This window comes from Coturnix japonica, chromosome 4 (assembly GCF_001577835.2).
Source record: "Coturnix japonica isolate 7356 chromosome 4, Coturnix japonica 2.1, whole genome shotgun sequence".
NCBI lineage: Eukaryota > Metazoa > Chordata > Aves > Galliformes > Phasianidae > Coturnix > Coturnix japonica.
The window spans coordinates 81,515,385-81,529,091 of NC_029519.1; the positions used below are offsets into that span (position 1 = coordinate 81,515,385).

The 13,707-nt window shown below is 47.8% G+C and overlaps 1 protein-coding gene across 12 annotated transcripts in view; it reads left to right on the plus strand.

Moving 5' to 3' along the window:
- EXOC6B (exocyst complex component 6B) overlaps positions 1-13,707 on the plus strand; it is a 221,083-nt gene that overhangs the window by 80,261 nt on the left and 127,115 nt on the right. For 11 of the 12 annotated variants that reach the window (XM_015862999.2, XM_032444053.1, XM_032444055.1 and 8 more), the window contains one exon: positions 8,535-8,711. In XM_015862999.2, coding sequence (XP_015718485.1) covers positions 8,535-8,711 — 177 coding nt within the window. The remainder of the gene's footprint in view (positions 1-8,534; positions 8,712-13,707) is intronic. The other variant, XM_032444058.1, reaches the window with a different exon arrangement.

Sequence of the window (13,707 nt, forward strand, 5' to 3'; positions counted from 1 at the left end):
TATGGCTGGCTGCTTGTTGGACATGGGAACAATGGCCTTGGTGAGGCCAACGGCTGCTTTGTAGGATTATATTTTGTGATGGTTAGACCAAACATTAAGTATTTTCTTAGCAAGCTGGTGGGCTCTTACTGCAATACTGGTGCTGTTGTCCTGTCCGGTGACTTGCAAAACAGAGCTATAAAATAGGTGGTATTCTTCCCATGCTTGTTTATATCTGCTTTACGCCTGGTGTACTCATCTTTAGGGGTACAATCCTGACTCCGTATGGGCAATAACAGTGTTTTCTTTGGGTTTGGTGAGACCAGCGCTCTATCTCTGGCATTGGTCTTGTTGTCCTGGAATCCTGTTGGGAGAGGGAAGGAGGTCTGCCTGAGAATTAGAAATAAAGAAAATAAGAGGAGTTTTAACACTCTCTTCATGCTTCCACTGATGACTCTTGTTGTCCCTGGAGGGGTTCAGGAGTCTCTGCTGGTGCTGAACGGATAGAGTTTGATGGGGAAATATTGGTGGTGGCTGGACGGCTGGACTGGAGGATCTTGGAGGTCATTTCCAACCTTGGTGATTCTATGAAGAAATCCTATAGGATTGTAACTGAAGGGGAAGCGTTGGCTTTGAGGAATTCTCTGCAGTTTCCCCATTGGCCTTTGGGGGGCAGAGGATGTCTGGGAAATAGCAGATTTGGGACTTGTGTGAGTTTTCTGAGAGTCTGGAAAGTTAGGGCGCTGGATGTGAAATATATGTAACTTGATATAACTTTAATTCTTCAGTGACTGCTCGTGCTTTAAAAAGGGATGTTATGTCCATTTAAAAAAGCAAGGTGAGACCAAGCTCTGATTCATTCTTTAACTCGAGTGATTCTTATCCTGTGTTGCCACCTTGCTTTTCAGTACATCAGCCTATAGCTCTGATATTAACCTTATAACATCTCCTGAAACTAATGGCATTTTGAATGGGGTCCTAGTGGAAAAAATATTTCTCTGTCACAGGAAAAAAAGCCCCAACAAACCAAAGCAGGATAGTACTGCAACAGGTTCTTCTCATCTGCAGCATGTCCTTGAGTGTGCAGGGATGCAGAGCTCTATTGGGCTGTGCTCTGCAGTACTTTGCTGATTTCAGTACTGGTAATGGTTGGACTAGATGATCTTCTAGGTCTTTTCCAACCTTGATAATTCTGTGACTCTGTGATTCTGTCCTACAGAAGAAGGTTGGGAGAGAAGATCTGTGCTGGTGGATGGCTGCAGTTGGGGTTGAGCAGTGGGACCCATTGTTTCACATTACTGGTACGGTTAAGGACAGCTTCTGATGGTGGATCCGGACTGTGTGTTGGATCCAAAGCTCAGTGCATATCCCCAGGTCTTGTTTAAGAAAAGCCAAAAGATGTTTTGTCTGTGGCTCAGGGCTTTATCCTTTCTTTCTGAGGGGTCTCGCTGTATTCCAGGCCAATCCAGACCATCTAGGAGAGCTGCTTTGAACACTGCCGGTTTCTCAGAATCTCAAGAAAACCAAAACCAGGCCGATAACTGGAAACAAAAGCAGAATCTTGAAAGGAAACTTATCTGCACAGAGTTTGACAAGGCCCAGAGAGAGGGTGTGTGAAACAGCACTCTGGGAACTCCCACAGTGAATGGGATAAAGGGGTTTAATCTGGGGCCAGGAGGGGAGGACGAACACTGCTTTAGCTGTATAACTTTTTGAGGGTCAAGATAAATAAGTGCAGCTCAGAGCTGCAGAGCTGATGAGCTGCAGTTCTGATTCCCTGTCCTGGCTGAGCGTGCAGCTCTTCCTCCTTTGTGATTCCCAGCACGTGAGGTGGAAGTATTAGGCAGGGTGATTCTTAGCACAGCAGCTTCTAATTGACTGTAGTCACTGCGAGATGGTCAGGGAAAGACTCTGCCCCATAGGGCAGTGGGCGCAGCCCTAAGCTGATGGAGCTCAGGGAGTGTTGGGACATTGCTTTCAGCTGTAGGGTTTGGGTTTGGGGTGGTCCTCTGTGTGGACAGGGATTGGGCTCGATGGTCTTTGTGGGTCCCTTCCAATCTGGGGTGTTCGGTGATTTTATATGAGAATGCAGAGAAGAAAAACCACAACAAAGCGTGGCATACAGCATTACAGATAGCAAGGGGCTTTGTAGCGAGGCTCAGGTGTGGGTCTGCAGTCCTTGATGTGTGTGGAATGCCGGTACTACAGCCTTCCTCCTCTTGCTTTTAGGCCCCTTATCTAATTTTCAGCTTCTCCTCTCTGTGTAAATGTGATAAATGCACTTTTAAATCAAATAACTGAGCTACTTTTGATGCCTGCGCGCGGATATCTTGTTCTCGACACCAGAACACACAGAAGTGTGAATCAACACCTTGCTCCATAGAGGACTTCTTAAAGAACGACTTTTTGACTTTAATTGTGCAGCTGACCCCGAGGACTTGGTTGCCTGAGTCCTTTTATCAGTGCTAACGTGATAAACTTCTCCTTACAGCTACTGGGAAGGAGAGCACTGAGTTCTGATGGCTCCCCATTCTGCACTGCAGGAGCTCCCCCAAAGAACGGCAGAAGTTTAATAGTTTTCTGATGAAGTGCTGAATTAACCAAGCTGCTCTTTATGATGAACTCCAAGGGCATAAACAACACTAACCTTGTCTTCTTATGGATAGGAAAAAAGGAGCAGGAGTATGAGGATAAGGATGGTGGAACCATTAAGGTTGAAAAAGACCTCAAAGGCCACCAAGTCCAGCACCAACCCATCCCTCCATGCCCACTGACCATGTTCCCCAGGTCTACATCTCCATATCCCATGAAGACCTCCAGGGATGGTGACTCCCCTGCTCCCTGGGCAGCCTGTGCCCAATGCCTGATCACTCTTTTGAACTGTTTTCTGTCATGCAACATATCCAACCTGACCCTCTCCTGGCATGACTTGAGGCCAGTCATAGAATCATAGATTCATAGATGACATACCCCAAGGATGGTGAATCTCCAACCCCCTGCCATAGGCATGGATGCCAACCTTCACATTTAATACCATCCCACGCTGCCCAGGGCCCATCCAACCTGGACTTGAACACATCCAGGGTCCTATCCATAAACCGTTGGGTCAAAGTAAAGGGAGAAATCTTTGTTCCCCGTTGCACTCTGGATGCCAAAATATGCACAGGTGATGTTTGGGAGTGTTGCTGTTATGAGCTCAATTTTTAGCACTGGGGGGGCTGAGGTGGAGCAGTTCTTTGTAGGGAATGACAAGTGGAGCCAAGTTGAAGTAGAATCCCTGGCTTGGGTTGGAAGGGGCCTCAAGGATCAGATCATCAAGCAATCTCTGCAGGGCATTTGTTGGAGCAAAGTTATTGAACGCCTCATTTCCAAAGTGACATTTTTAATGACCAAATATCAAGTAAGGAAGAAAATAGGTGTATATATCCATCACTTTTTTGGAGCTCATTTCCTGTGCTGACGGTGGACTTCTGTCAGACAGACCTCTGACAAATTGTTAGCTGCGATAACCAGTTAACACCAAGAAGGCAGATAGGCAGAAGCTCTTATCATCTTGACAAGCAAACGGGGTTTTAGTTAAAACTGAAAACAGAAGCTGTGTCAGCGTGTTGAGTTTACACCTTGCAATAATAATGCGTGCTTTTATCTGATCTGAGGGGGATTTTATAACTTTCAAATGGATCACTGGCGGGGAGCCAGCCGCACTGTCATTTTTTATTAACTTTCTTCTCTCTTCCCCTGTAGCCAGTCTGCTCTTTGTAATGCTGTTGAAGGAGTATGTATCCCATTCCTGGGGATATGGTGAAGCGATATTTTAGAGTTCTGTGTCTCAGACCATTAGAGGGGTCCATAAAACAATCACGGCAGCGAATGTTCAGTAAGTAATCAAAACCACCAAAGCCAACCACAGCAGTACTGCAACCTCGTCTACATAATAGAACCTCTTTTGCTGTGCCTTATCTACCGTCTCATCAGGAAAGAGCTAATTAGATTCTTCTAAGAAGTAAATATTGTCAGTTCGTTGGTGGGTGGAGGTGACGGGAGGTAAGACGCGCTCACTGTCAACATTGGCAAACCGAGGTAGAAAACAAGACAAAGTCATAAAAACCCTATAAAAAGCTAATTGAGTTTTAAAGGAGCTCATTCACCGCGTAGGAGGTGTAGCAACTTCTCTTTATGGTGCGTGGCTTCTGGAGGCAGAGCTGGGGGAGCCCATGGCTGCCTTGCTGCTCCAACCCAGCCATGTGGGATGGGTGCTGGGTTGGGGATGGGTTCCCTTTGTTCCATGCAGCTATGGAGAGCTCTGATCGCATCGGGTTAAGCCAATGCATTGGATTTCTCCTGCAGCACATTTAGGCTGGGGGGGGTCTCAATGGCTCTCCTGAGTTGCAGTGACTTTGTGAGCAGTGCTGCAGTGCTCAGTGCTGCAGCTTCAGGACGGACAGGCAAATACTGGGACCAGTATTTCATAGAATCACATAATGGCTTGGGTTGGAAGGACCTTATGGGTCATGGAGCTCTAACCCTCTGCCATGGGATGGTTGTCTCTACCAGCACTGGCTGCACTGGGCCCCATCCAACCTGACCTCAAATACTTCCAGGGATGGGAATACAGATAATTCCAGCATCTCACATTTAGGACTCTTGAAGGACACACTTGAATGGCAAAATCCCAAAGCCACATCGAGTCTGGGCACTTGGTAGGGGGGCATGAAGGCAGTGTAAAAGTGGACAGCTTTGGGGAAGCAAATGAAATGAGGCTAGAACTGCTTTTTCCCCTCAGTTCTTTCTATCCTCTGTTTCTCAAGGGATGGCAGCAATAAGGATTGATTCTGAATTCAGTCAGCAAAGCCCGAGCAGCAGCTCCTGTGCTGTGCAATGGGCAGTGCTGGTCTGGATATGACAACAAACATTGAATGACCTGAACCTATGGGCTGGAGAGGGGAAGCTCTGTTTGCTGCTGTCTCAGCCTGGAAATAGGGTTTGTATTTGGGCTGTGTCTGCTGGCTGAGTGCTGAGCACGGGCCAGTGAGGGTGGCTGTGTTTGGAGGCAGCCCCAGCTACGTGAAGCAAACGCTTCGTGTGTTATTGCTAAATGTAATGTTAGCTACGAACACACATTTGGTTTCTAAACTTTTTATTGTCACGTTAAGCAGAGAGCCAAGAGATTGATAGTCTTGTATAACAGAGGCAATTTTACCAAAGGATACAAAAACGCACTCGCTTTCATGTAAACCACACCAAAAGGTAAAGGGGGGTAGGGGGGTTATTTTGTGTCCCTGGAGGGCTCTTCTCCTCCCCCATAGCCACAGGTTGCTGTGTTTTCAGGGGGCACGCTGGAGTGTCGCCCCCGCTTTGATGTGGTTCCTCAAGTGTGCCTCCTCATTGGGCTCCCTGCAGATGCCTTTATGTGAAACAGAACATTAAAATCCAAATGTTCCTGCTCCGCAGGTCGTTTTTCATCCTTTATGGGCAATGTCAAATATATTGCATAGTTGTGTTGCTGCACCCCGGCCCGGGAGGGAGCGGGTCTGGGAGGGAACGACAGGTCGGAGCGTGAGCTCCTTGTGGTTAAACCCGAATTTCTCTTTAGCTGCTTCCTCTGGGCCTCTCCCCAGCTTTCTCTTTCTCTCAAGGTGAAACTGAAACCTCGGTGACTTCACCCGAGCCTGCCCGAAGTTAAAGAAAATGTGATATTTCTCACTTATAGGTCACTTCAGTCCATATTGTTTCCTGCCAAGAGTGGGGGTGGGGGGAATGCCCTACTGTTAATGGAAAAGCAATTACTGTTCTTTCTGGCACGTGTGTTGTGCAGCTCCAGTGTCACACCTGGGTTACAGGGCTGGGGTTGGAGGGATGGATGCAGGGTGGGATGCGGGGATACACTCAGTGCCCTATGGAAGGAACAGCTGCTGTGCTGTTGGTGTTCCTTGAAGGCAGTTCAGATTGAAAACTGCTGGGAAACCTCTTCTCACACAGGACTTTTCCTAATTCCCCAAAGTGAAATTGCTTTTGGTGGGCTGGAAAGCTCCGAGGGCACTGGGAGTCCTTCTGGGTTCTTCTGTGCTTTGGGAGGTGGCACACACACTTTTGTTTTCCCTTCTGTGGACTTGGATTCCAGTCAGAATTCTTCTCTTGGTGAACTTCAGTTCATGAACAAAATTAAAGCGATGCAAAATGCAAAACGTGGCCTTTCCTTGGGATGCTGAACTCCTTGAGTTGGAGCAGTGACTTTTGCTAGGACAGGCATTCTTGCTTTTCATTCTTCAGATGAACTCTACTTGTCTATAGACATTATGTGCTGCTGTGGGCACCTCCTGTGAGCGTTGCTGAAGGAATCATGGGTTGGCTTAGGTTGGAAGGGACCTTAAATCATGGAATCAGAGTGTCATGGAATGGCTTGGATTGGAAGGAACCTCAAGGATCATGAGGTCATGATCAAGGCCACCAACCTCCACGTTCAATACCAGACCTGGCTGCTCAGGGCCCCATCCAACTTGGCCTTGAATTGAATGGTTTGAGTTGGAAGGGACCCTTAAAGGTCATCCGGTCCCACCCCTCACAATGAACAGGGACATCCACAGCTCCTGTTCCTACCGCACTGTATTTGTGTAGTAACACCTTGTGTTTGGAAAGGCTTTGGAAAGCCATTGGGAGGCAAGGTGCTGTGCTTCACAAGGACATTAAGGGGAGACTTAATTCCATGCTCAGCCTCAAATGCTGGATGTTATGTGCTCATGGTTTGGGCACTAAAGGTTGAAGCCAAGGGCTGTGTCCTTCCGCTTGCTAGTCCAGCTTGTTGCTCTCCCATGGCCACTTCTCATCCTGTGATCTGGCTACACCCTGTTAATGATCTGTATGAAACTCAATGTTTGATGTAAAACTTTGCATTTTCCCATTCTTTTTTCTTTACTTTTTAGATGGGGGGAAAAACAAAAAAAGAAAGGTTACATAAATTTAATGAGTACGCCAGGCTTGCTTTTGGTGTGATTTACAGTGGATTCAGCATTATAACTTCAGTACACTTTGGTTGAGTAACTTATGTCATAAGTGGGTGTATCTGAGAGGAGAGCTGAGCTCGGACCTCTTTGTTGTGTGGGCTTCAGAAGGACCAAGCGCTCACTCCCCTTTTTGAAGTCCTAATTCTCTTTATATGGTGTTGCAATGCCTTTCTATATAGAGCGGTGCCTCTGAAGTTAGAGATGTCTAATGCAAAAAAGGCCCCTTCTCCCCAATTGCTTCAAGTATTGACGTTGCTAGCAAAATTTGTCTTGAGCATTGCTAACACAGACCTTGTCCTGTGGCTTTGTTGCAAAAAATCCCTACCGTTGAGATTCCTCCCTTAAGAGATCTTCCTAACGAGCCGACTAATAGCACTTGCAGAGATCCTACATCCTTTCAACCACTAGAGGTCAAGATTGGGCTGTTCATTGCGCTCCATTCCATCTCTCCAACTGCTGCAGCCACGGTCCGTGTCACTTATTTGTTCAGTTTTGCAGTCGTTGCCCCGTTTAGCAGCTATGGTGAAGCTGGTTGTGTGTGTAGACATATGCAAGGTGGGCTTTGCCTTGCAGCACTGTGCAGCCCAGTGGGTTTTGTAGGGATGGAGAGATCCGTGCTGCACTCGGTTTGAATATTCTTCAGATCTATGCCAGTGCTTCGTCTCTGGGGTGTTTCTTCCCAGGGAGGAGTTTGAAAGGGAGCTGTTGAATTAAAACTAACTCTGAAATTCTTTTTGTGGGATGCTAATGCTTGGTGAGTGTCCACAAGGAAATGGTTTTGAAGGCTTGTGCTCTCCATGGAGTCCTGCCTGACCTTGGAGGTCTCCAGCGCTGCCATTGCTCCTCCTTGTGCTCCAACTCGAAGCTCATTTTCAGCTCTTGGGCAACTGGTGCTAAATGATTTTTCCTCTTAGAAGCCAAGGAAGCTTCTGCATCAACTTGCACACACTGCTCCCTGTTGCAGAGAGAGACCAAGGCTGTGGGAGCTGCACTGAGGCCACGTGCTTTGCTCCCTGAGCTCACGGCCTTCTCCCAGGCTCAGCATCCTGGTTGAATACCTTGCACAGATTGTTCTGTAAATCAGCAACACCGCAATTAAGATCTCCTGGGGTACCACAAAAATGCTTTCAGGAACCTCTGGGGTCCAGATGTGGAATGTTTTGTGCTGACACGGGTTGAAAAGAGGAACGAATCCAACACTTAAGTAGGTCCTTTAATTCAGCCTGTGACAGTCACCACATGGCCTATGGGCTAATATTTCTGCGTCTGTGCTGTAAATAGATCAATATGGCAGTACGATGGGTTTGGCATTTTGATTTGTGAAGAGTCAGAATATTGTTTGTATTGTTGCATAATCCCTGGAATGGTTTTGAAACGAATCTTCTGTTTCTTTGGAATATCTGGGTTTGGAGAAACATAACATTTCAAAGTTCCATTTAAGTGTGTGTGTTTTATTTTGTCTCATTTGTCATATTTCATGACTGATTGCATCTTTTGGATGAAAAATACATCCGAGGATGCTGTCGTAAAGCTTGAAATCTGCTTTTTTTCTAGGCACAGCAGCAAAGAAGCCTGGACAATATTGTATCACAGCACCCCAGGATAAGCGGGGGGAAGAAGTCCAAGAAAGAAGCCTGCACAAGCTCCGATTTGGAGGTAAAGAACACTAGCCCCATGTCTGAGCAGGATTCGGGTATCCTGGATGTTGAAGATGAGGAGGAGGATGAAGAGGTAACTGGATGCCATCAAACTCAGGGCACTGGGCAGCTTGGGGTGTCTCGGTGCTCACACCTCACTCAGCATTCCGTGCTCCTATGCAGTGCATCATAAAGGTGCTGAGCAGACGGTGGAGCCTTTCTGAGTTGGGTCATTTTGCACTTTTGTCCTTGTTAGCAGGCTCAGCAGAGATGCTTATTGTAGTAGGAGAGCAGAGCAGCTCCTGCCTTCAGTCCTGTGGCTCTGTGGCCTTTTAAAGCAGATAAATTGCTGCACAGCACGTGGGATATTGGCAGATAGATGCATGCTTTATGCTGAGAAGAGTTTCATTAGGACAGGATTTTAGTAGATGCAGTTGCAGTTCCTGTTGTGTTTCTGTTGCTGGCCATTTCTCAGATTAGAACTGTAGAATGGTTGGAGTTGGAAGGGACCTCTGAAGGCCATCTGGTCCCACTCCCTACAATGAACAGGGACACTCACAGCTCCATCAGGTGCTCGGAGCCCCATCCAGCCTGACCTTGGGTGTCTTCAAATGGCACCACCTCTCTGGGCAACTTGTGCCACTACCTTACTGCCCTTAGTGCAAAAAACTTTTCCCTTATATCCAATCTAAATCTGCCCTCTTTTTGTTTGAAATGGTTTCCCTGTGTCCTGTCACAGCAGACCCTGTTACAGAGTCTGTCCCCTTCCTTCTTACAGCCCCTTTAGATACTGAATCACACAGAATCACAGAATTATCAAGGTTGGAAAAGACCTAGAAGATCATCTAGTCCAACCATTACCAATACTTCCTGGCTAAATCATATTCCTTAGATACTGAGATACTTTAGATACTAACAGGTCTCCCCAGAGCCCTCTCTTCTCCAGCTGCACAGCCCCAGCTCTCAGCCTGTCCTGGTAGAAGATGTGTTCAGTCCCTGGGATCATTTTTGTATCTCTCCTCTGGTCACATTCCCAACAGTTCTTTGTCCCTCCCGTGCTGAGGATTCCATATCTAGATGCAGTACTCTGGGTGAGTCCTCACCAGCACAGAGTAGAGGGGCAGGATCACCTCCCTGCCCTGCTGGCTGCACTGCTTTGGATGCAGCCCAGGATACAGTTGGCTTTCTGGGCTGTGAGGGCACATTGCTGTCTCATGTCCAGCTTCCCACCCCCCAGGACCCCCAGGTCCCTTTTGGCTGGGCTGTGCTCCCTGCTTATACTCACTAGTTTGTGCTGAGAGCTGAGCTTGCAGCAACCCAGGTGCAGACTTTGTGCTTGACTTTGTAGAACCTCATGAGGTTCTGTGCCCACTGCTCACCCTGTCCAGGTCGTTTGCTGTGTCTGTGTCACAGTTCCATGCTCAGGGCTGCCCTTCCCAAGTTTGTTCCATTGCCTTCTTTCCTCTCCATCCGAGATCACCGCATCCTAACAGGGCACAAAGTCTGTAGACCAGCTCAGATCCCTTGTACTCCACGGGAGACGGTGTAAATCCCAAGGAGGGGAGATGAATACCTCAATTCATGCAGCACAATGCAGGAACCCCCCTTTGTGGAGCATCCCCCCCGTTGTGGATCATCCATCTCCCATTCCCTGCGCTGTGAGCTCTGCCCGGAGCTGCCCGGCAGCGGCCGCTGTCCGTGGTGATGAAACGGGGCGGGTCCCGCTGCGGCGCTTCCCCAAACTTCTTGCCCTTCAGGGCTTTTTTTTTCTCTGGAAAGAGAGCTATTTTGTTTTATTTTATGGGTTTTTCTTAGGTTGTTGCTCTTCTTCTTTATTTATTTTGTTTTTCTTTTCTTTTATAATTTATTTTTAGTTCTTGTTTACTTTTATTCTGCTTTCTTTCCCCCCACATTTTTCTCTTCTTTTTTTTTTCTCCTTTTTTTCTTCTTTCTCACCCCCTCCATCGTTGTCTTCTCCCCCCAACACTGTCATCGTCTTCAACCCTCCGTTGTCTTCTTCTCCCATTTATTTTTCCTTTTTTTTAGCACAAATGGATGGGGCTCTGGGGCCTCCAGTAGAGGAAAGATAGGGAGCTGTTTGAGAGGGTCCAGAGGAGGCCACAAAGATGATCAGAGGGCTGCAGCACCTCCCTTACACAAAGGCAGGCTGAGGGAGCTGGGCTTGTTCAGCCTGGAGAAGAGAAGGCTGCAGAGTGTCCTCATTGCAGCCTGCCAGGACCTAAAGGGAGCCTACAAACAGGAGGGGAGTCAACTCTTTGAAAGGGTAGATAACAGCAGGACAAGGGGAAATGGTTTTGAGTTGAAGGAGGGAAGATTTAGGTTTGATGTGAGAGGGAAGTTCTTTACTATGAGAGTGGTGAGGTGCTGGAACAGCTGCCCAGAGAGGCTGTGGATGCCTCATCCATCCCTGGAGGTGTTGAAGGCCAGGTTGGATGGGGCCCTGGGCAGCCTGGGCTGGTATTAAATGTGGAGGTTGTTGGCCCAGCGTGTGGTGGGGGGGGGGAGTTGAAGCTGATGATCCTTGAGGTCCCTTCCAACCCCAGCCATTCTATGATTCTGTCATCTGGTAACAGAGTTGTTAAACCCAACTGATCAGTGTTATAACTGAGGGTGACTGGCAGCTGCTCACCCACACCCCCTTCTCACCTCCAGCAGGTTGGATGAGGTGGTCTAAGGGACAAAAGTGAGAGAACTTGTAAACCAATTGTATAGGTGGCTTAATAAGCAAAGGGAAAAAAGAAACCCTGTTGTTGGTGCAGACTCAATCACAGATGGATGCCCAGCTGGTCTCCAAGCCGTGGACGTTTTCTAGGGAAGCAAAACAAAACAATCCACAAATTTCTCCAGTATTTCATTGCTGAGCATGATGTATGGAATGTCTCTTTTGTCAATTTGGGTTTGGTATCACAGCTGTGTCCCCTCCCAGCCTACTTAGTAAGAGCACAGTGAGAAGCAGGGAGGACAGTGCTGCTGGGTGGGTGAGTGATTCACTTAATCCCAGCTCAAACTGGTACAGGTATGCACTGTCAATGCTAAACTCTTTGATGAGGTTTCTGGCAGCGACAGGGCAACGTCAATATTGTTTTCCATGGCTGATGTTTATTCCCTGCTTTTCAACTGGTAGCTTGACCTCTTCTCCTTCCAGTTATCTCCTTTGTGTAGTGACAAAGAGGCTGAGTACTGTTAAGGCAGAGCTTGAGGCTTCTGTTTGGAGGACAGCCAGTGGTGGGTCAATCTGGGACTGAGGAATGAAGGGTTCCTGCACCCCATCCTGCTCAGAGCTGAAAACAGAACGATCCGCAGAGGTGGTTCTGATTAAGTGTTTGGCAGGAGGGAGCTTCTGAACCTCCTCCTTGGCTGAATCTGCAAAAATTGAGTTAAATACAATCCTTTTTATCTCTGGGAAATACCTGAGCCCTTCAGCAGGCTGTGATACAGAGTTATCCATCAAGGCTGGATGAACTGCTCCAGAGATCTCACTGTTCTATCCCCCCACCCCCCTTCATCCAGGCAGTAGAATTAACAGGGAAAGCTTCGAAAGGAACAGAAAAGCAGAAGAGTTTTGCTTCTACTGTTGCATGTATTTTTCTATGCAGATCATTTTCTCTCTTGGGCAGCAACGGGGAGCTGTGCCAACTACATTCAAGAGGACCGTTGTGAGGCGTGGTTCCTCACTCCATTTGAGTTCTGCACTCTGGAGACATCGTGGACCAGACAGATGCTTCGCTGTGGTGGAAGCTCCCACTTATAATGAGAGCAAGAGTGTGGGCACAGCTGTAAAGTGATCTGGGAGACGTCTTGAGTTCAGTTTTTATGTATGTCAAGTGGTGGGAGGAGGATCAGTGTTTCATACTGAGCAGCTCCATGGACCGCTCTATGTGTGCCAGCTGCTCCCTTTGTAGTGTTCTGGATGCTTTTTACTACAAAGCTCATCCAGATTCTTCTCGTTTCCAGTGACTTTTCTTTTGCCATCCCGTTGAATACATCAGGACAAAGCTCGCCTGCATTCTGCCTCATTTCTTCTTGTTCTCCAGAAGTCTGGCCAGGCATTTGTGACATGGTTGGGTGGAAATGGACCTCCATGTTCTCCTCTGTGGGAGAGGGAAGGTTGTAAGGAAGGAGTAACAGCCCCTCATCTCTCACTGAAGAACAAATCAAATCACAGACGGTTTTCTGCTCGGAGAGGGAGTTTGGCACTGAGGACATCAGCAGGTGTGAGGTGTAGCCAAAACTCATCATACTTCTGGCATTCTTTCAGGTTGACCTGGCTGTAGGAGTGTTGTAATTCTCTAGGTGAATGTAAGAGATTGATGGCAATGTAGGGAGCTAGAGTCAGGACCCCAAAGAGGCTCTCTTGCTTTCCCTGATAAATGGCTGTGTTGGGTGCCATCAGCCAACACTTTTTGTTTGCTCTCACTAGCAATTCCATAGGAAAAAAAACATCTTGGACATGGAGAGAAAGCTTTCTATTTCCAGACAGAGCTGTCTGCCTGCTGTCTCTGATGTCAGCCAGAGTGAGATCAGTCTGTAGGATGATGCGGCTGCTTCCAGTACCGCGGTGCTTTGAGCATCCTCCAACAACTCCCAGGCTGCTGGTACCCGGAGAAATAAGATGAGGATTGTTGAAGATATGTAGAACCAATGCTTCTTCCAGCAGTAGGGGCGTGCAGCCTGGAGAAGGCTGCAAGGTGGCCTCATTGCAGCCTTCCAGTACTTAAACAGGAGAGGAGTCAACTCTTTACAAGGACAGGAAATGGCAGGACAAGGGGAAATGGTTTGAAGTTGAAGGAGGGCAGATTTAGGTTAGATATCAGGGAGAAGTTCTTTACAGTGGGAGTGGTGAGGTGCTGGAACAGCTGCCCAGAGAGACTGTGGATGCCCCATTCATCCCTGGAGGTGTTGAAGGCCAGGTTGGATGGGGCCCTGGGCAGCCTGGGCTGGTATTAAATGTGGAGGTTGGTAGTTGTGGGTTGAGGCTTGATGATCCTTGAGGTCCCTTCCAACCTGGGCCATTCTGTGATTCTATGATCTGCACCAGTGAGCCCATGTACTTGGGTTAATGGGTCCAA